Here is a 19,495-nt window from a genome sequence, read left to right on the forward strand (position 1 = left end):
CTGTTTCTAGAAAAAGCAATCTTATCTCAATAGCATAAATATACAAATTATTAGGAATTGATAAAAGACTTGGGAGCCCTGGTCGGGTCATTCCCATGGGCATACTGCAGGGAGATCATGAAGAAACCTGTATTTGAAACTTGTATTTGCCTGATCCTTATTAATTTTAGTAGCTCCAATTGTTTTCCCGGCCAATAGGTCATTGCTCCACCCACAGGGCGGGGGGCATGCAATTAGACTGTGGCCCCTCGAATTGGGGGAGCAGTTCTATGCTAATTTTTTCATAACTAATGCAGTCATCATAGAATGCCACAACATCCGTATCTTGTCTCTCCATAACAGCGGCTGAATGGCTCTAGTCAGGACAGGGAGCAAGCCAATTACTAAGATGCTGCTAGGCCAGCTACACCCAAGAGCTGGGGCCTGTGGCAGTTTCTAGTTGCTGGGAGCTTAAGGCCTGAGAGGATTGCTGATGAACCAGGCTTTGGAGGATGGTTTTGGCCCAGGGCGAATCAGGCCCGTTTTTGGAGACTGCTTTCTTAAGGTCTTTTAGGGCAGGTCTATTGCCCCCAGGGTTAGCATTTATCAAGCATGGTGGGGAGGAGTAAAATGGTGCTTAACCCGCCCTTTCCTTTCAGGGGAGGAGCTGCCTCGATATGGCGGGTTAACCTCCTCTTCCGGTTTAACACGAGGTGAAGCGTGGGAGTAAAATGGCGGAGGCTGCTCTGCCCTCCAATTGTCTGCTGCAAATTTTGGGGCAGGAGCACTTGGTGTAGGGCTCTGGGGCCCAATCCCAGGATCAAAGGGGCCCAAAAATCCCTCCTCAGGGCAAGGCTCTAAAACCTGAGCAGTGGAAGGGCCAACTTTCCACAACTCTGAGCACTCCTTATTTAAAGTTTCCTTGGCCCTAGATGCCTTAAGGGCAGATAAAGTCTGATAGACCCCAAGGGGAGGATCCTCTCCCAAGTTAATCTTCCTCCCTCTCACCAGGAGACATATGCAGTCCCATGTGGCCCAATTGAAAAGAATGGCTACCATTAACACGGCACACGTTAAGGCCTCCCAGAGATCTGAAATCTCCATACCTCTGCTTTTAAATCTGGACGCTATGAGCACCGGTTAATTTTGTAGATCTGACCTGTCCTGAGCCACCAACAAAATATTATCAGAGTGTAGGGAAATTGTAAAAAAGCAATCTTTAAGATCAATGATCATTTTATCTACATAAAAACAATTCTTGTCAAACACATTTGGTAAAGGCTATTTACAGCATACATGGCCAAGCATGCACTATTTACAGTTTCAAGCAGAAAATTTTCCTTATTTGACCACAATTGCAATAACTACATGAATCTGATCTCCAGCTTGGCTCTGGGTTACCGGGAAAGCTAAGAAGGTTTGGTTTTTCAAAAGCAAGGTGGCAGAGTTCTAAATCGAGGGAGGGAACGCAACTCTTAAGGAGTTGAATATGTTCCCGTCTATGTTGGAGTGATCGCCGCAAGGCTGATAAATCAGGCATAGGGGGATCGGGCTCGTGGAGAGCCGGGGCATGAGAGAAGGGGGTCGGGAGGCCTGTCGCAGTACCTCCTCGCCGTACTTACTTAGAAGGGGGTCGGGAGGCCTGTCGCAGTACCTCCTCGCCGTACTTAATTCTTTTTAACCCAAATTCTTCGTGTCTTGAGAGCCTATGAACAATTCCTGTGACGATGATGCCTGTCCCATGGTCAGTCATTTACCTTTCGCCGTCTCCACTCAGCGTTGACCGAGATGTCTCGGGCGGGCTACTCCGAGCTGGTCACACAATCACTTGGATCCAAGGTTTCCTGGAAGACAGCGTTCCTCAGCCTCGCGGGCACTCGAGCCGCACGTTGGGCGCCATTTGTCCCGTCCGGCGGGACGTCAACTAGGGCCAAGAACCTAGAGGGAGGAATGAAAGGGACAGGAGACACGAAGAAGGCAGCAAGACAAGCGTTCTGATCAAGCTGCGAATTTTATTTTTCACACAGGGGTTTATATGCCTCTTCAGGAGAGGCAGGAGGGGGTTGGGGTGTGGGAACCGCTTGGGGCAGGGGGTGTGGTAATGGGATTTTTGCTTCTGCTCCAGGTAGAGGCCAGGTGGTAGGATGTTTGCATATCAATGCAAGCAGACATGCAGGCACCAAGAATTCAGGGAAAGGGAGAATGTCTCCGACAACTGCCCTACCCTTGAGCCAAGCCCCACTTCCTCTTTTCTAGAGTTTAATTGGAGAGAAGAGTCTCAGGTCCTTTCGTGCCTGGATTGGCTTTGAACCTTGATCCTCAGATGTCAGCCTCCTGAGTAGCTAGGATTATAGGTCTGAGCCACCTCACCCGATGTCATCTATAGTTTTTGTTTCCACATTTGAATGAAAATAGTTCAGAGTTAGCTTTCTGTATCTGATTTGTGTTGCTTCACATTGTATCTTCCAGTCCCATCCATTATTTTTTTTTTCTGCTAAGGACAGATTTTCCTTCTCAGCACGATTAGAAGAGAGTGTCCTTTCTCTGATGTATGTTTTTGGTGCCTTGATCTCTAATTGGTTGTCTGAAAATACATAGATTTCTTGTTTCTTGGTTTTGAAATCTTGACTTCTGTTTCATGGCCCTCTTTTTAACTTCAAACCATACACCTGTAATCCTAGCTACTCAGGATGCTGAGATCTGAGGATTGTGGTTCAAAATCAGGCCTGGGGTCTGACTCTCAATGGTCTCTTGGTGGTCATCCTGAGACTTGGGCATTACAGTTGGGGGCTCGTCTGGGATACCCCCAGAGACTCCCGAGACCCCAGGCCCCGAAGATGTCGGCAGACCAATGTGGGAGATCTCCATCTACTTGTTCTTGTAAGTCTTCTTATAAAAATTTCCAGCTGGCCCATGGAGAAGGACAGCAGATCCTTCTTCAGATGTAATTCTGGCCCTTATCAAGTTCCAGTCCTTACAGGCCTTACAAGTTGATATGGGGACATGTTCATTGTCTGGTTTCCAGTACCCTGGCACTCAAGTGAACCTGCACTGTGTTTCCCAACACTCCAACGACTGTGAAGGTAGCAGGAAAGAGCTACTGGGCTCATCACTCCTAGGCAAAGACAGCTTGTGAGGATTCTGGACTTTCTGACTCCCAGAGAAATGGACTTTGACGTTCTTGGGTCCCAAACAGATGCTGACCCGAGACTTATGCATAAGTTAATCAACAAGCTCACTGACTCACTAAGGTCCCTAGCTGAAGTTGTCCTCCAGAACAGAAGAGGACTAGATATATTGTTCCTAGAGGTTTGAGTGTCGCCCTGGGAGAAGAATGTTGCTTTTGAGCAAACCACACTGTAGTAATAAAAGATAGCCTAGCAGCTGTAAAGAGGAGACTAGATGAACGAGAAAGGGAGAGACAGGGAGATGAGAGGCTGTACAACTGGTCCCCCTGGGCAACTTCCCTAATCCTCAGCCATGATTGGCCATCTGGTGATTATTTTAATGTTACTGTTACTGTTGATTGGCCCATGTGTAATTAATGCAATGATGTCTTTAGTAAAACAAAGAGGATCAGAATTATAAAACTGATGATCCTACACACCTGGTATAACCCTGTTTGTACTGAGGTAAATAGTCAAGGATTTGACTAGGCTAAAAGAAAAGGGGAGAGGGGCCGGGAGTTTGGCCTAGTGGTAGAGTGCTTGCCTGGCATGCATGAAGACCCTGGTTCGATTCCTCGGTACCACATACATAGAAAAAAGACAGAAGTGGTGCTGAGGCTCAAGTGCTAGAGCTCTAGCCTTGAGAAAGTCCAAGGACAATGCTCAGGCCCTGAGCTCAAGCCCAGGACTGGCAAAAAAAAAAAAAAAAAAAGAAAGAAAGAAAAAAAGAAAAGGGGAGAATGAGGAGCTAAAAAAAGTGCCCCCATTCTGAAGCAACAACCATCTTGTTTATATAAACTATGAGTGATCCCAAAGCACACAAATTAAAGAAACAGAATTGTGGTGCCATTAAGTCCCAGGAACTGACCTGTCTGTGTTAAAATTAACCAGAACTGGTAATTCAAGGGATGGCATTTGTTTTCTAAAACCATAAAACTACCCTCAGACAGCTAATTAGGACTCTACTGGCATGGGAATCTCCCTTAGCTCCCTACCTGTCCCCAACCCCTACCTTATCTCACTCCAAGAGCTGATTGCTGTGTTGATGTAAATCTGTAGTCTTTGCCTTTAAAAGCCCTGTAGAAATTCTGTTCAGGGCTTCCTCCTGGGCTCTGCTGTGTGGGGAAGCCCAGAGCTAACCTGCCTGAATAAAGCCTTGCTTTTGCATTTTGGAAAAGACAAAAAACAAAAAACAAAACAAAAAAACAAAATCAGGCCTGGCAGGAAAGTCCATGAGACCCTTATCTCCAATAAATTACTCAGAAAAGGGCTGAGAAGTGGCTGTGTGACTCAAGTGGCAGTGTGCTAGCCTTGAACACAGAGGCTTAGGGACAGAGCCCAGTCCCTGAATGTAAGCCCCCAGGACTGGCGGGTGGGGGGCAGAGGGGGCAACAGTGGGAAATCAACTATTAGGAGGCATCTACAACTTTGTTCTTTTTGTCTAAAATTATCTTTGCTAATCATGGCTGGGTTTTATCCTTCCATATGAATTTGATTGTTTTTTTTTTCCTAGTGGAATGACAAATGTCATTGGAGTTTTGATGTGAATTGCATTGAATACCTAGATTACTTCTGGGCTGCATGCACATTTCAACAATATTAATTCTTCCACCCTCTGAAGGCAGATCTGGATGGATGATCCTCTAGTACGGGGCATGAAACCTAAATAAATGCACCTCCAAAACAGGCAATTGCTTGACTCTAGCAGTCATGAAATCCATATGAACAGCTGCAAGTCAGCTCTCAACTACCCAAATCAGCAGAAATCACTGGAAATGATTGCAAAGTGCAATCTAGGGTCAAAGGGAGCTCTTCCTCCATCCCTGCTCACTACTTCCTTGTTTCTTTTCCTGAGTGGTGGTAGATTCCACAAGTGAGAAATCAAAGTTGTGCTTGCCAGTAGCTCCAGGCACCGAGGGACGGCAGTGACCATGAGTGGCCTTCAGGATGAGAGGGGACCCCAGTCGCGCTCCCTGGGTGAGGTGAAGCCGAGGCTCGGTGAGTTCAGGAGAGGGGCGATCGGGGGTAGGGTGGATGGGTTGTCTGCTCATGGGGGCCCTGATATGCTCTGTCTATTCAGAGGAGGAGCAACAGATGACCACCAACCAGTATTCCTTTAATGGAAGGACTTTCCCAAACGCTTCCGGATTCGGTAGAGTGGCAGGTGTGGTAGAGGCACAGACACATCTGTGTCTGGGAGGTTGCATGTTGGGTCTCTGGATGTCTGAGTGGTTGGGGAGGAAAACAATATGGAGCTTTGCTGGGCACTGGTGGCTCATGCATCTCATCCTAACTGCTCAGGAGGCTGAGATCTGTGGATCAGGCTTGAACTCAGGGCCTGGGCATTGTCCTTGGGTTTTTCTCAAGGCTATAACTCTGCCACTTGAGCCACAGCTCCACTTCTAGCTTTTTATTATGTACGTGGTATCAAGGAATCGAACCTGGATCTTGGTATATGCTAGGCAAGCATTCTACTACTAAGCCAAACTCCCAGCCCGTGGGACCTTTTATCTTCAATACATCTTTTAAAAGCTAGAAGTGGTGCTATGGCTCAATGGGTAGAGTGCTAGCCTTGAGCAAAAGAAGTTCAGGGACAGTGCCCAGGCCCTGAGTTCAAACCCCAAGACTAGCAACAACAACAAAAAGATGAAAGAAGGAAGAAAGGGAGGGAGGGAGGAAGGAAGGAAGGAGAAGGGAAGGGGAGGGAAGGAGGAAGGGGATGGAAGGAGGGAAGGAGAGAGGGAGGGAGGTCCTGGAGTTCTGCTTCCTGGGAGGTAGAGTCTGGGGCAGGGCATAGAGGCCTGTGGCCTAGGCTAGCTCCTTCCCATGCTGGAGTCCTGTCCTTCTCTCCCCAGGCTGCCTGGGATATGGCCTCGCCTCCCTGGGCCTGCAGCTGCTGTCCTTGATCATCCTGGTCGGGCTTCTGGTGGCTGTCCTCAGCCAAGGTCAGGAGGGGCTGAGGGCCTCCTTACTCCAGGACGGGGTGCACGGGGCGGGGGATGAGCGGGGGAGAAAGTCAGAAGGAAAACTGGGATCCAGCTCCTCTCACCTCTGCCACACTGGAGGAGAAGGTGGAAAGACACAGGGGAGGAAAGGGAGGAAGCCAGGAGAGAGAGGAGGCGTGGAGGGGAGGCCGGAAGAGCAGGAGAGGGGGGGAAAGATTGGGCTGGAAGAGAAGACAGAAGCGGGGGGAGAGAAACAGAATGGGGAGAGGGAAGGCAGAGGAGGAGAGGAGAAGGTAGGAAGGGGAGAGGAGAGGAGGAGAAGGGAGAAGAGAGGAGGGGAAAGGAGAGCATAGGAGGGGGAGGTAAGGGAAGGGACAGCAGAGGAGAGGGAAGGAGAGGGGAAGAGAGGGGAGGGGAGGAGAGGAGAGGGGAGAAGGGAGGGGAGGGAAGAGGAAAGGAGAGCAGAGGAGAAGAAGGGAGGGGAAGGAACAGAAAGGAAGAGGAGAAGGGAGAGGAGGGGAGAAGAAGGGAGGGGAGAAGAGAATAGTAATAGAGGGGAAGTAGGGGAGGGGAGGGAGGGGAAGCAGGGGAGGGGAGGGAGGGGAAAGAGGGGCAGCAGGGGAATGCCCTGGGTTTGCTTTGTGGTTAAGGCTGCTTGGGGTGTGAGATTCTCTTATCTTCAAAGGGGATTCAACAGGACAGGGTGAGAGAGGACACCCATCTGGAAGAGAGGCCAGGGCAGGACTTGGGACCCTGCTGCTCAAGAGGCTGAGGGCATGATCATGAGTTTGAGAGCAGCCAGAGCAGAACGCTAAGATTGATCTCAAGGCAGACAGACAAGCAAACCCATAAAAAGGTCCCCGAGGCCCCGGTGTCTTTCGGCTTTTTGTCTTTTTGGGTACTGAGGATGGAACTTGGGATGGTTGCTAGGCAAGCATTTGGCCACTGAGCTGCATCCCAGCCCACACAGTTGTTTAATGACTGTGATTTCTTATCCCTTTGACCCAGGCTCCAAACTTCTTGGCTCTCAGAGTCAATCAGAACAGGAACTCTACGAGAAACTGACCCAGCTGAAGACTGCAGTGGGTCAGTGACCAGAAACCTGGGCTCACAGGGCCTAGAAGAAAGTCACAGTTCTCCATGGGGGAGGAGTGGGGGAGGGAGGTCATTTGGCTTGAGTCACTGGCCCTCTCACTGGTCTGCGGATTGGGAACACGGAGGAACATCCCAGAAGCCATTGATGGTCACAGGGCATCAAGCACACAGTAGGTGCTCAGCTAAGTCCTGTTCTGAGCTCTTAATATCCCCTGCTCCTCCTGAACTGAAAGAGATGGAGCCAGGACTCCTGGGGGTTCTCCTGGAGTAAGAAAGGGGCTCAGGAAGAGAAGAGAGAGGAGCCTGGACTGGGCAGGGCTTGAAAGATGGTCCAGCCCAATGCCTCTCTCCCCACCAGACCGCCTGTGCCAGCCCTGCTCCTGGGACTGGATGTCCTTCCAAGAAAACTGCTACTTCTTCTCCAAGGTCAAAAGGAACTGGAGAGACTCTATGAGAGCCTGCCTAGATGTGGAAGCCCAACTGGTGGTCATAGAAACTGATGAGGAGCAGGTGCACGTGGTGGGGTTTGGAGCTAATCCTGGCTTTGTGCAAGCAAAACCATGCAGGGTGGTCTTTATGGGTGAAGGCTACTGATAGCACTTGGGGAAAGAGAAGGAGGAGAAAGGGCGGGTGTCTCCTTCACTTTGTGGGGAACACTTAAAATATAAATGATCCATGCCAGACACCTGCTGGCATTCTAGCTACTCAGGAAGCTGAGCTTTGAGGATCTCAGTTCAAAGCCAACCCCGGGTGAGAAAAGTCTGTCCAATTCCCATCTCCAAGGAACCACCAAAAGCCAGAAGTGGTGTTGTGGCTCAATTGGTCAAGTGCTTGCCTTGAGCAAAAGAAGCACAGGGACAGCTCCTCCTAGGCCCTAAGTTCAAGCCCTAGTACCACCCTCATACAGGCAAAGGGAAAGGATCGCATTGCTGAAGGAAGTTCCATCCAAGACAGCTTGAAGAGACATAAGCTGGAAAACAAGGTGCAGAGCCCTTCCTGAGTCCTCCTCTTCCCTTCCAGAGCTTTCTGCAGCAGGCATCAAAGAACAGAGGCCAGGCCTGGATGGGACTGTCAGACTTGAATGAAGAAGCCAGGTGGCAGTGGGTGAATGGCTTACCTCTGCTGGAAAGGTAAATTTATGGATTCAGAGTAGGGGGGCTCTAGGATTCTGATTAAACTACCTTTGGGCAGGGCGCAGTGGCTCATGCCTATTATCCTAGCTACTCAGGAGGCTGGGATCTGAGGATCACAGTTCAAAGCCAGCTGGGGCACAAAAGATCAGGAGACTCTTATCTCCAATTAATCACTAGCAAACCAGAAGTAAGGCTGTAGTCTTGATCAGAAGGGCTCAGGGACAACACCCAGGCCCAGGGGTAGGGCGATAGCCTTGAGCTGAGGAGCTCAGAGACAGTGCTCAGGCCCAGAGTTCAAGCCCCATGACCCACAAAAAACATAAAAACCTACCTTTGGGAGCTAGGCAAGGTAGCTCAGGACTGTAATCCTAGCTACTCATGAGGCTGAGATCTGAGGATGGAGGGCCAAAGCCAGACCAGGCAGGAATGTCTGTGAAAGTTTCTTATCTCCATTGAACCACCGGAAAACCAGAAGTGGCACTGCGGTTCAAAAGTAGACATATTACTGGGTCCAGAACAAGGCACGATGGCTGATCATGGGTATGACAGGGAGACGGGGATGGGGGGAGGGTGGGGGAGGGGGTGAAAGAATCAAGTTTCCAAGGGCAGAACCATGGGGGCAGAGACTCATATTGTGGCTGGGATTTTTAGCTTCCAGAAGTATTGGAACAAAGGGGAGCCCAACAATGTTGACGAAGAAGACTGTGTGGAGTTCCTGGGCGATGGCTGGAATGACGCCAAGTGTGAAAATAGAAACTTCTGGATCTGTAAAAAGCCTTCATCTCCCTGCTCCTCCCAGGACTGAGAGCTGGGTCTTGGTGGATCTATAAGAATCCAGATTAACATACACACACACACACACACACACACAGCTCTGAGGCTGTTCTCTGTTTGATTCCTCCTCTCTTACCTGAGTCTAAGCCACTGAGTTCCTTCCTTGAATGCCTCCAGAATTCCCTTTAGCTTAATTGCTTGTGGTGATGGCATACCCATTTAATACCAGAACCAGGTGTGGGTTGTGTTCAAGGGCAGGTGTGTGGTGTGTGTATGGGTTGGTGGTAGGATGGGGGGAGGTATTCCATTTCTCTGTTCTGTTTTCTTTGCTTAGATTAAAAGATTACACAGTGCTGTCTTTCATTTATCCTCCTGTACCCCATTTTGTCTGGGGGCCTTTCCCCTGAGGGAATAAATGACTCCAGCTCCCTCCTCTGTTGGTGTCACCATGGTGACCAGATCTCTCTTCAAGGACAGACATTGTGGCCCCAGTTTCTGGGGGTTCTGATGGAGACAACCCCATAGGGTGCTGTATTTTTGAGGCTCATGTGGATGGGGTGTCAGGGGGCCCCCTGTGGTAGTCTCTGGGGCTCAGGACTGAGGAACATCCAGCCATATTGAGCCAAGATGGGGAAACTGGTTTTGAAGGCCCATGTAGGTTCCAGAATTCTCCACGGGGTCCTCTGCTAGCCTGTTCCTACCTCATGTTTGATCACCGTCTGCAGCTTAATAACAAACAGAGATTTAGAGAATAATGCGACTCCTTTAATTTAGGGTTTTTTTTTTAAAATTTTTACTTTATTTTTGGGTGCTTGTCCTGGAGCTTGAACTCAAGGCGTGGACAGTCCCTGACCTTCCCTAGTTCAAGGCCAGCACTCTACCACTTGAGCCATAGCGCCACTTCCAGGTGTGTGTGTGTGTGTGTGTGTGTGTGTGTGTGTGTGTGTGTGTCTGTGTCTGTGTCTGTGTCTATGTGTGTGTTTCTGCCTAATTGGAGATAAGAGTCTCACAGACTTTGTTGCCCGGGCTGGCTTTTAACCTCTATCTCCAGATCTCAGCCTTCTGAGTAGCTAGGATTACAGGTATGAGCCACCCACTGGTGCCCGATGAATCTGGTGAATTTTTATACTGTTATTAAGGCCATATTTGAGTGGATTTTTTTTCTTGCCAGTCCTGAGGCTTGAACTCAGGGCCTGAGCACTGTCCTTGGGCTTTCTCAAGGCTAGAGCTCTACCACTTGAGCCACAGCACCACTTCCAGCTTTTTCTATGTATGTGGTAGTGGTCTTCCTGTGTGCTAGGCAAGCACTCTACCACTAGGCCAAACTCCTGGCCCTTGAGTAGATTTTTCAAACCAAGTTTGTGAGCTCAACTCCTTCCAAATTAGTCCCTCTAAAACTGTGGGGAATCTCTATACTATTTTTCCAAAAATCATCAGAAATCTAAAACTTACAATAAACTATTTCACTAGGCACAGTGGCTCAGTCTGACCATCCGAGCTGCTCAAGAGACTGACATGTGAGCATCCCACTTGCAAGCCAAGCCTGGGCAGGACAGTTTGTAAGACTCTTGTCTCCAGTGAACCACCAGCAAAGCAGAAGTGCTACTGTGGCCCAAAAGGTAGAGCAGCAGCCATGAGCATAAATAGCTCAGGGGCAGTGCCCAGGCCCTGAGTTCAAGTCCCACGACTTGCACAAAAACTTATAAATAATTTTGAGAAATAATTAAAAGTAGAGCAAGAGGAAAATTGCCCACCCCCACAATTTCCTGGAACACATTTATGGATTTTGAGTTTTTCAGTGATGCTGTAACACACATAATGAACAATGCACATGTTTTAGATATCCAGATAAAGGATTTCTTTTATGGGCCGGGAGTTTGGCCTAGTGGTAGAGTGCTTGCCTAGCATGCACGAAGACCTGGGTTCGATTCCTTGGTACCACATACATAGAAAAAAGCCGGAAACGGTGCTGAAGTTCAAGTGGTAGAGCTCTAGCCTTGAGAAAATCCAAGGACAGTGCTCAGGCCCTGAGCTCAAGTCCAGGACTGGCAAAAAAAAAAAAAGAAAGGATTTCATTTATGAAGATATCAGGGCATCCATTTCTCAGATCAAAAAATTGTTCCAACTCCTGGTTAATCAACGCTCACCCATTTAGATAGCCTCATTTTGAGTCTCATTCAAAATTAGCTCTGCTTGTTTTCAAAAATTAAAAGAAACTGGGTTGAGTCTTAGAATGGATTTTCTTTTAGTCTGAATGCTTCTCTTACATATGCTCTTGAATGCTTTTTCATTGCTGTGTAGTCTTCCATCTCTCAAAGATACTTTGGTTTCCATTTACCTATTATTAGTATCCACTTGGGTTTTTCCCCTTTCTGTTTCATCCTTTAGATTCTCTCTCCCTCCCCACCTCACTCTCCCCACCTCTCCTTCCCCTCCCCCATCTCTCTCAGAATGTAATCTAAGTTCACTTTCTGACCCATTATCCTATGTTACTTGAGTCAGTTACTTGACAATGTTGTACCTCAAAATGACCCAACTATACTCTGGGTTTGTCAGATCACCTCCTACAGTGTGAGACTATTAAGTAAGCCAGACACTGATGGCTCATGCCGTAATACCAGTTACTCACGGCACTGACATCTGAGGATCATGGTTCAAAGCCAGCCTGGGCAGGAAAGTCCATGAGACTTTTATCTCTTATAAACTACTCAGAAAAACCCAGAAGGGGCTCTGTGGCTCGAGTGGAAGAGTGCTAGCTTTATCACAGAGAGGCTCAGGTACAGCACCCAGGCCCTGAGTTCAAGCCCCAAGACCTTCAACAAGAACAAAAAGAATATTAAGTGACTGAGTCTATAATGTAATTAGAACCATGCCTGATCAGTGCAGGCATCAAACACACACACAAGCAATGATAATCCCCCCAAAACTGAAGTAAGAAACTTCAGCTAGCCAAGGCAGAAAGCTGGGGTTCAGATAAAGAGATGGGAGCATCTCTTGCTTTGCCATTGCTGGAGTAGGAAATAAGAGAAACTTTATCTGCTGGGTGCCAGTGGTTCACACCGTAATCCTAGCTACTCAGGAGGCTGAAGTCTGGGAATCAAGGTTCGAAGTCATCCCAGGCAGGAAAGTCAGTGAGACTTTTATTTCCAATGAACCTCTAAAAAGCTAAGTGGAGTTGTAACACAAAATGGTAGATTACTAGCCTTGAGCAAAAAAAAAAAAAAAAAAGAGGGGCCAGGAGTTTGGCCTAGTGGTAGAGTGCTTGCCTAGCATACATGAAGTCCCTGGTTCAATTCCTCGGTACCACATACATAGAGAAAAGCCGGAAGTGGTGCTGAGGCTCAAGTGGTAGAGCTCTAGCCTTGAGAAAGTCCAAGGACAGTGCTCAGGCCCTGAGCTCAAGCCCAAGACCGACCAAAAAAAAAAAAAAAAGAAATTTAAAAACCCTCGGCGAGAGTGCTCAGGCCCTGAGTTCAAGCCCTATAACCAAAACAAGAAAGAAAGGAAAGAAGGAACAAAGGAGGGAGGGATGGGAGGAAGGAAAGATGGAAGAATAAAAGGAAGGAAAGAGTAAGAAAGGAAGAGAGAAAAAAGGAAAAAAGAGAAAGCAAGGAAGCAAGCAAGAAAGAAAGAAGAAAGAAAAGAGACAGACAGGAAGGAAAGAAGACAGAAAAAGAAAGAGTGTGGCTTAGTGGTAGAGTGCTTGCCTAGAATGCATGAAGTCCTGGGTCAATTCCTCAGTACCACATGCACAGAAAAGCTGAAAATGACTCTGTGGCTCAAGTGGTAGAGTGTGAGCCTTGAACAAAAGAAACTCAGGAACAGTGCCCAGGTCCTGAGTTCAAAGAACTAGACTAGCAAAAAAAAAAAAAAGAAAGAAAAGAGAAGAAAGAAAAAAAGAAAGAAAGGTCTGAGTCAGCACCCGAGCCCAAGTTCAATCCCCGATACACCCTGCCACCCCTCCCTGCCCCCCGACCTAAAATTAAAAGGGCTAGAAGTATGGCTCAAGTGGTAGAGTACCTGCCTAGCTAATGCAAGGCCCTGAATTTTATTACTCAGAACCACATAAATAGAAAAAGCTGGAAGTGCTGCTGTGGCTCACATGGTAGACTACTAGCTTTGAGCAAAAAACCTAAAAGACAGTGCCCAAGCCCTGAGTTCAAGACCCAGGACAAGAAAGAAAGGATGAAAGAGAGGAAGAAGGAGGGAAGGAAGGAAGGAAGGAAGGAAAAGAACAAGAGAGAGAGAGAGAGAGAGAGAGAGAGAGAGAGAGAGAGAGAGAGAGAGAGAGAGAGAGGAAGAAAGGATATTTTATATTTCAAGTGATTGATTTCATTAAAGGTGTCCTAAACTTCAGACACACTGTGACTGGACCATTTGTGAGTGTGTGTGTGTGTGTGTGTGTGTGTGTGTGTGTGTGTGTGTGAGAGTATGTGTGTGTGTGTGTGTGACGGAGAGAGAGAAAGAGACAGAGACAGACAGGCAGAGAGATCAACAGAGAGAGGCAGAGACACAGAGACGGGTGGAGCCTAGCCCATACCCAACTCCACCCTCCCATTCCTGGAACCTGAAGCCCCTGTCATGGTGCCATCCTCATGACATGTCCAGGCCCCAGCCCCCACCCTCCTTCCCTCTGGTCCCTTCCGGTGCTGGTACCTAGTTCCCTGTTTCTCTTCCTAAGAGGGAGTTTAAAAGCTCAGGAATCAGCGGTAGCAAATCAAAGCTATACTTCCCAACAGCCTTAGACCCTGAGGGGCAGCCATGAACATGAAGGACCCCAAGGAAGTGGGTGAGGCTGGCAGAGCCTCTGGAGGCTCAGGAATGGGGGGGGTCTGCAGTGGCCAGGGGTGGGGATGGCTGGGGTCTCAGCCTGTCTGGACTCTGACTGACGCTTCCTTCAATCAGATGAAGAGGAGTTGGTCTCCAGTGGTAGTGGATATTCTGGAAAAAGCTTTGGAGTCCGGTCGGCTTGGGGGTTCAGGGGTTGTCCAGGTAAGGCAGGGTTTCCTATTGGAAACTTGGGTCCTGAGAAGGGGAATGGTGGCCTCCATCTTGGTCCTGGTGGGTGCTGGGGATCTGGTAATGAAGGAAGAGGAGGAAGACAGGGTGAAGAAGACAGGAGGAGGAGGAGGAGGCTGTAGCTAGACTAGCCCTGGACCTAGTAGAGTCAGTGACACCCAAGGACCCCCCAACTGTTGTCTCCACAGATTTTCGGGGTCAAGGCCATGTCCCCCTTCTGCTTCAGCTCATTCTCGTCACTGTCCTCGCCGTACTCCTGGTGGCCATCTTCATTCAAGGTCAGGAGATGCCTGAGAGTTGGGGCTTCCTTGAGATGGGAGGAGATGGTGAAGCTGGAGTGGGGTCCGAGCAGCTTCTAGAAGCTTCTCAGGGTTCCACCTTTGGTAGGGTTGAGGGGAGGGAGAAGGAGAAGGGGAGAAGACAAGGGAGTGGCATTTGACCTGTCTCCATTTGACCTTGTGATGGAGCCTCCTGTGGCTGTGAGATTGCCTCCCCATCAAACCTAGTGGCAGAAGATGGAGGGCCCTGGATACAGGGTGGCTGGAGACCTTGTGCAGGCCATGGCACACAGAAGGCGTTTCGAAGCCACAGCTTATTTTTCTCTCTGGTTCCTCAACAGTCTCCAAGGTCCCCAAGTCAGAAGAACTAGAGCAGAGTCACTCAAAGCAGGAGGCGATTTACAAGGACTTGACACGAATGAAGGCTCAAGTGGGTGAGTGGCCAGGGCCTGAGAATGTCAGTGTGCTGGGAGTGTGTCGTGAGCAGGCAAAGTAATTCACCAATAGGCAAATAATAGGATGCAACATAGTTTATTGATTTAGCATAGCTTAGCAGAGTTGACATACTATTCTCGTTCCTATCTTCTAGTCCTAACTTGCCTAATCCTAATCTGCCTATCCAGCACACTCGCTGGACTCACTTCTCTGGCATCTCTTAGTCTCGAAGTCGAACCCAGGGCCTGCCCGTCAAATGTTAGACACAGCTCTCAGTCCTGCCACGGTGTGAGCTCCGGGGCTGCAGGACGAGTCTCTGGCCTCGCTGGTCTTCTTCAGCAAGGAGCAGCTTCTGCAGGCCAGAGATCTCGAACCACAGTCTCGATGTTCTGATTCCTTGGTTTATATTGGTCCGTGGCCTGCTCCTCTCCAGCCCAAACTCCTTCGTGTTTGATTTGGATTGGTTACGTCTTGGTCATTGCTTGGTCTGGATTGGTTACACCTTTTGGTCGGTGGTGCCCAGGGATGTGCTGGTTGCTTGCTCTATCTATCTTGCCCAGGTGTCTGGACTATGATACTTCATCTTGTAAGTCCGGTTCCTGGCTGTTTCTATGGTTACAGTCATACGTGTCCTTACATCATTTTTATCTCTCATGTCCACAAGCCTTAGGTACAAGTTTGTATTGGCAATATATTTCTTAGTTTCATTTCATTACTGTATTTCATTTAATGACTCTACTCTTCTCATATGATTATGTCACTATTTTATATCATATTCATTTAGCATGCCACAATATGTTCATCATATACCATTTTCTATTAGATTTATTATATCCATCATGCTAATATTTTCACGCTATTAAATGCTCACAACAGAGTGGGTTCATTTTAGCCTCTGATCCTCTCTGAGCCTTGGTCTCTTCATCTATGAATTGGGAACAAAGCTTTTGTTGGTCACAGAAGTATTGTAGGCATTTGCTTAAGCCTGGTTTCCGGGTGTCTGTTCTGAGTTCTAAAGCTTAGACTCTCTCTCAGTCTAGAGAGATGGTGCTAGGACTTTGGGGGGTTCTCCTGGACTAAGGAAGGGGTTCCGAGAGTGGATTTCCCAGGGTGCTATGTCCAGGAAGGGTCCTTGAAAGATGGACAGGCACAAGGACAAGACAATCTATGCAGACTGGGCAACCATGGTTCACACCTGTCACCCTAGCAAGGAGGCTAGGTAGATCTCAGGAGGCTGAGATCTGAGGGTCATACTTCAAAGCCAACCCGAGCAGGAAAATCCATAAGACTCTTATCTCCAGTGAACCACCAGAAAACTGGAAATGGAGCTGTGACTCAAAGTAGTAGAGCACTAGCCTTGAGTGAAAGAGGCTCGGGGACAGCGCCCAGCCACTAAGTTGAAGCCACACTGTCACCAGATGCAGGTGCAGTCTTGAGAAAGGACTCTTCACTTAGGATCCTCGGCTGTGATTGCAGAATAAGAATGTCTGGTGGGGTCACGATGGTATTAAGTAAGCAAGCAGGCAAGCAGACAAGAAGAAGGGTAGGGACACACTCTAACAGAAAGTGGGTGTTTTAAAAGGGTCAGGGGAAGAGAGAAAAAGAGAGGGGGGCAGCTCCGTGGTTGTGAGGGAGATTTAGACAAGGGGTCTGACTTTAAAGTGCTGCAAAGATAGGTGTTTTATCTTTGCTCTCATCACTGCTGGTGTTACCTTCTGAGTCTCTGGATATTTTCAGCATTCTTTCCAGGTTAGAGTGTATCCTTCCATAAAACAATCCTGGCCTGGAGTTTGGCCTAGTGATAAGAGTGCTTGCTTAGCATGCACAAAGACCTGGGTTCCATTCCTCAGTACCACATATACAGAAAAAGCCGGAAGTGATGCTATGGCTCAAGTGGTAGAGCTCTAGCCTTGAGAAAGGCCAACGACAGTGCTCAGGCTCTGAGTTCAAGGCCCAAGACTGTCAAAACAAAAAACAAACAACAGCAACAACAAACCAGATCATTATCTTTGACATAAGGGAGAAGTTCTGTTTTCTGCGTTTTGATTAAGAAGTGGCTTAAGTTTGGGGGCTTTATTTTCCTCAAGTTTTCCTCTCTCACAAATAGAAAACAAAATCCAGTCAGGTGCGGTGGCTCACCCCTGTCATCCCAGCTACTCAGGAGGGTGAGATCTGAGGATCAAGGTTCAAAGCCAGCCCGGGCACAAAAGGAACTGAGACTCTTATCTCCAATTAACCTCTAGAAAACGGGAAGTGGGGTTTGGCTCAAGGGTAGGGCAGCACCCTTACGCTGAAGAGCTCAGGGACATCGCCTAGGCCGAGTTCAATCCCCAAGCCCCCCCCCCAAAATAATAAATCTATTGATAAGTCCAAGCCTGATGCCTGATCCATCTCTTTCAACAGACCTCCTGTGCCGGCCCTGCCCCTGGGACTGGACCTTCTTCCAAGGACATTGCTACTTTTTCTCCTATTCCCAACGGAACTGGCATGACTCCATCACTGCCTGCCAGGAAGTGGGAGCTCAACTCGTCGTCATTGAGAGGGATGAGGAGCAGGTACTCCCTAGCCAGCTGGGGTGGACATGGGCTGACCACACACACACTTCTCTGGTGAGATGAGCTTCTTCCAGAAATGGAGAAGAAAGTAGAGGAGCATGGCCTGGGTGTCTTTAAAAGAGACATACCAAGGTCCTGATCATGGTGAATACTTTGTTTTGATCAGTCGAGGTGGGGCTTGAACTCAGGGCCTAGGTGCTGTCCCTGAGCCTCTCTGTGCTCAAGGCTAACACTCTACCACTTGAGCCACATCGCCACTTCTGGTTTTTCAGTGGTTCATTGCAGATAAGAGTCTCACAGGGTCTTTTCTGCCCACTCTGGCTTTGAACTGAGATCCTCAGATCTCAGCCTCCTGAGTAGCTAGAGGTGAGCCACTGGGTCCCAGTTAGAATACTTTGGAATGGCAGCCATCTTGGTTGGTGTAACAGTTGCTCTAGAGAGCTCAAGAGTCCTGGTGAGTTATGTTTGCCAAGTTCCCTGGTGTAAACACTCACAGCATGGAAGATTTCCCACCATCAGTGGGTTCATCCCTCAATGGGAAGTGAAAAGAGGAGGTGTGTGTGATCATTCATGACCAACTGGTGCAATCTGGCTCTAGCTGGTCAAAACCAGTCATGAGCCTGACACTGGTGGCTCAGGCCTGTAATCGTAGCTACTCAGGAAGCTGAGATCTGAAGATCATGCTCTCAAGCCAATTCTGGCAGAAAGATGGAGGAGAACTTGTATTTCCAATTAACTACTGAACAAAAAAGGGCAGAAGTGGAGGTGTGGTTCAAGTGGTAGAGAGCTAGCCTTGAGAGAAAAACCTCAGGGACAGTACCCAGGCCCTAAGTTAAAGTCCCAGTTCCTCTCTCTCTCTCTCTCTCTCTCTCTCTCTCTCTCTCTCTCTCTCTCTCTCTCTCTCTCTCTCTCTCTCTCTCTCTTTCTCTCTCTCTCTCACACACACAGACACACTCAATAGTAAATAGCATATAACTCTGGAAGGGAGAAGAGGGAAATACTTCGTATCAACTATAAAAGGGAGAAACAAACCAGGTGCCGGTGGCTCACTCCTGTTCTCTTAGCTACTCAGGAGGCTGAGATCTGAGAATCCAGGTTCAAAGCCAACCCAGACAGGAAAATCCATGAGAGTCTTATCTCCAGGGAGCCACAGGTAAACTAGAAGCCGAGCTGCAGCTGACAGTGGTAGAGTGCTCCATAGCCTTTGAGCTCAGAAGCTCTGGGACAGTACCCAGGGCATGAGTTCAAGCACCATGACTGACAAAAATAAAAAGGAGACACAAGATGGGGTATAGAAAATAGGATGCAGAGCTTCCCTTTGAATCTCCCTTCCTCTCCCTAGAGCTTCCTGCAGCAGACTTCTAAGAAAAGAGGCTTCACCTGGATGGGGCTGTCAGACCTCAACAAGGAATCCTCGTGGGTGTGGATAGATGGCTCACCCCTGGCCAGCAGGTAAACACAGGAGGTTGCCCTGGGGTGAGGCAGGGGCAGGGGAGGGGGTGTCTCTGTAACTCTGAGTTCAGTATCCTTCCTGGCCTTCTATACATGAGTCTGTGAGGCCCGATCTGTGGAGGAAGTGGTTCTTTATGAAAATAAAGATGGAAGATAGTCCCAGGAGCCAGTGGCTCATGCTTGGCATTCAAGCTTAGGAGGCTGAGACACGAGGATCATGGTTCAAAGCCAGGCCAGGTAGGAAAGGACTCCATGAGATTCTTATCTCCAATGAACTTCTAAAAACCCAAAAGTGCTGCTGTGGCTCAAAGTGGGCATATTACTGGGTTCAGAACAAGGCATGGCTGACCATGGGTGTGTTAGGAGGCGGGGGTGAAAGAATCAAGTTCCCAAGGGCAGAACCATGGGGGCAGAGACTCATACTGTGACTGGGCTTTTTAGCTTCCAGAAGTATTGGAACAAAGGGGAGCCCAACAACATTGGCACAGAGGACTGTGCGGAGTTCAGGGGCGATGGCTGGAATGACACCAAGTGTGACAATGAAAGATTCTGGATCTGTAAAAAGCCTTCATCTCTCTGCTCCTCCCGGGACTGACAGCTGGGTCTTGGTGGATCTGTAAGAATCGAGATTATCAGAAAAATAAATAAAGCTCTGAGACTGTT

General features: G+C 48.5%; 2 protein-coding genes across 3 annotated transcripts; both read left to right on the forward strand.

The window, feature by feature from the left end:
- The first annotated feature begins 5,011 nt into the window (after positions 1-5,011).
- LOC150068815 (CD209 antigen-like protein C) lies at positions 5,012-9,456 on the forward strand. The gene is made up of 6 exons (XM_090329989.1): positions 5,012-5,144; positions 6,002-6,091; positions 7,100-7,177; positions 7,545-7,696; positions 8,207-8,316; positions 8,971-9,456. The coding sequence occupies exons 1-6, from the start codon at positions 5,078-5,080 to the stop codon at positions 9,122-9,124; spliced, it is 651 nt and encodes a 216-aa protein (XP_090186115.1). The 5' UTR covers positions 5,012-5,077; the 3' UTR covers positions 9,125-9,456.
- Positions 9,457-13,800: 4,344 nt separating this feature from the next.
- On the forward strand, positions 13,801-19,495 carry LOC150068816 (CD209 antigen-like protein E). 2 transcript variants are annotated; one of them, XM_090330003.1, is made up of 7 exons: positions 13,801-13,882; positions 13,999-14,085; positions 14,301-14,390; positions 14,732-14,824; positions 17,229-17,380; positions 18,723-18,832; positions 19,274-19,495. In XM_090330003.1, the coding sequence occupies exons 1-7, from the start codon at positions 13,855-13,857 to the stop codon at positions 19,425-19,427; spliced, it is 714 nt and encodes a 237-aa protein (XP_090186129.1). In that variant the 5' UTR covers positions 13,801-13,854; the 3' UTR covers positions 19,428-19,495. The 2 variants fall into 2 exon arrangements, with proteins under 2 accessions (XP_090186129.1, XP_090186138.1); XM_090330012.1 differs by lacking the exon at positions 19,274-19,495 and adding an exon at positions 18,904-18,982.

The sequence above is a fragment of the Megascapheus bottae genome, chromosome 1 (assembly GCF_031878675.1).
Source record: "Megascapheus bottae isolate mThoBot1 chromosome 1, mThoBot2.hap1, whole genome shotgun sequence".
NCBI lineage: Eukaryota > Metazoa > Chordata > Mammalia > Rodentia > Geomyidae > Megascapheus > Megascapheus bottae.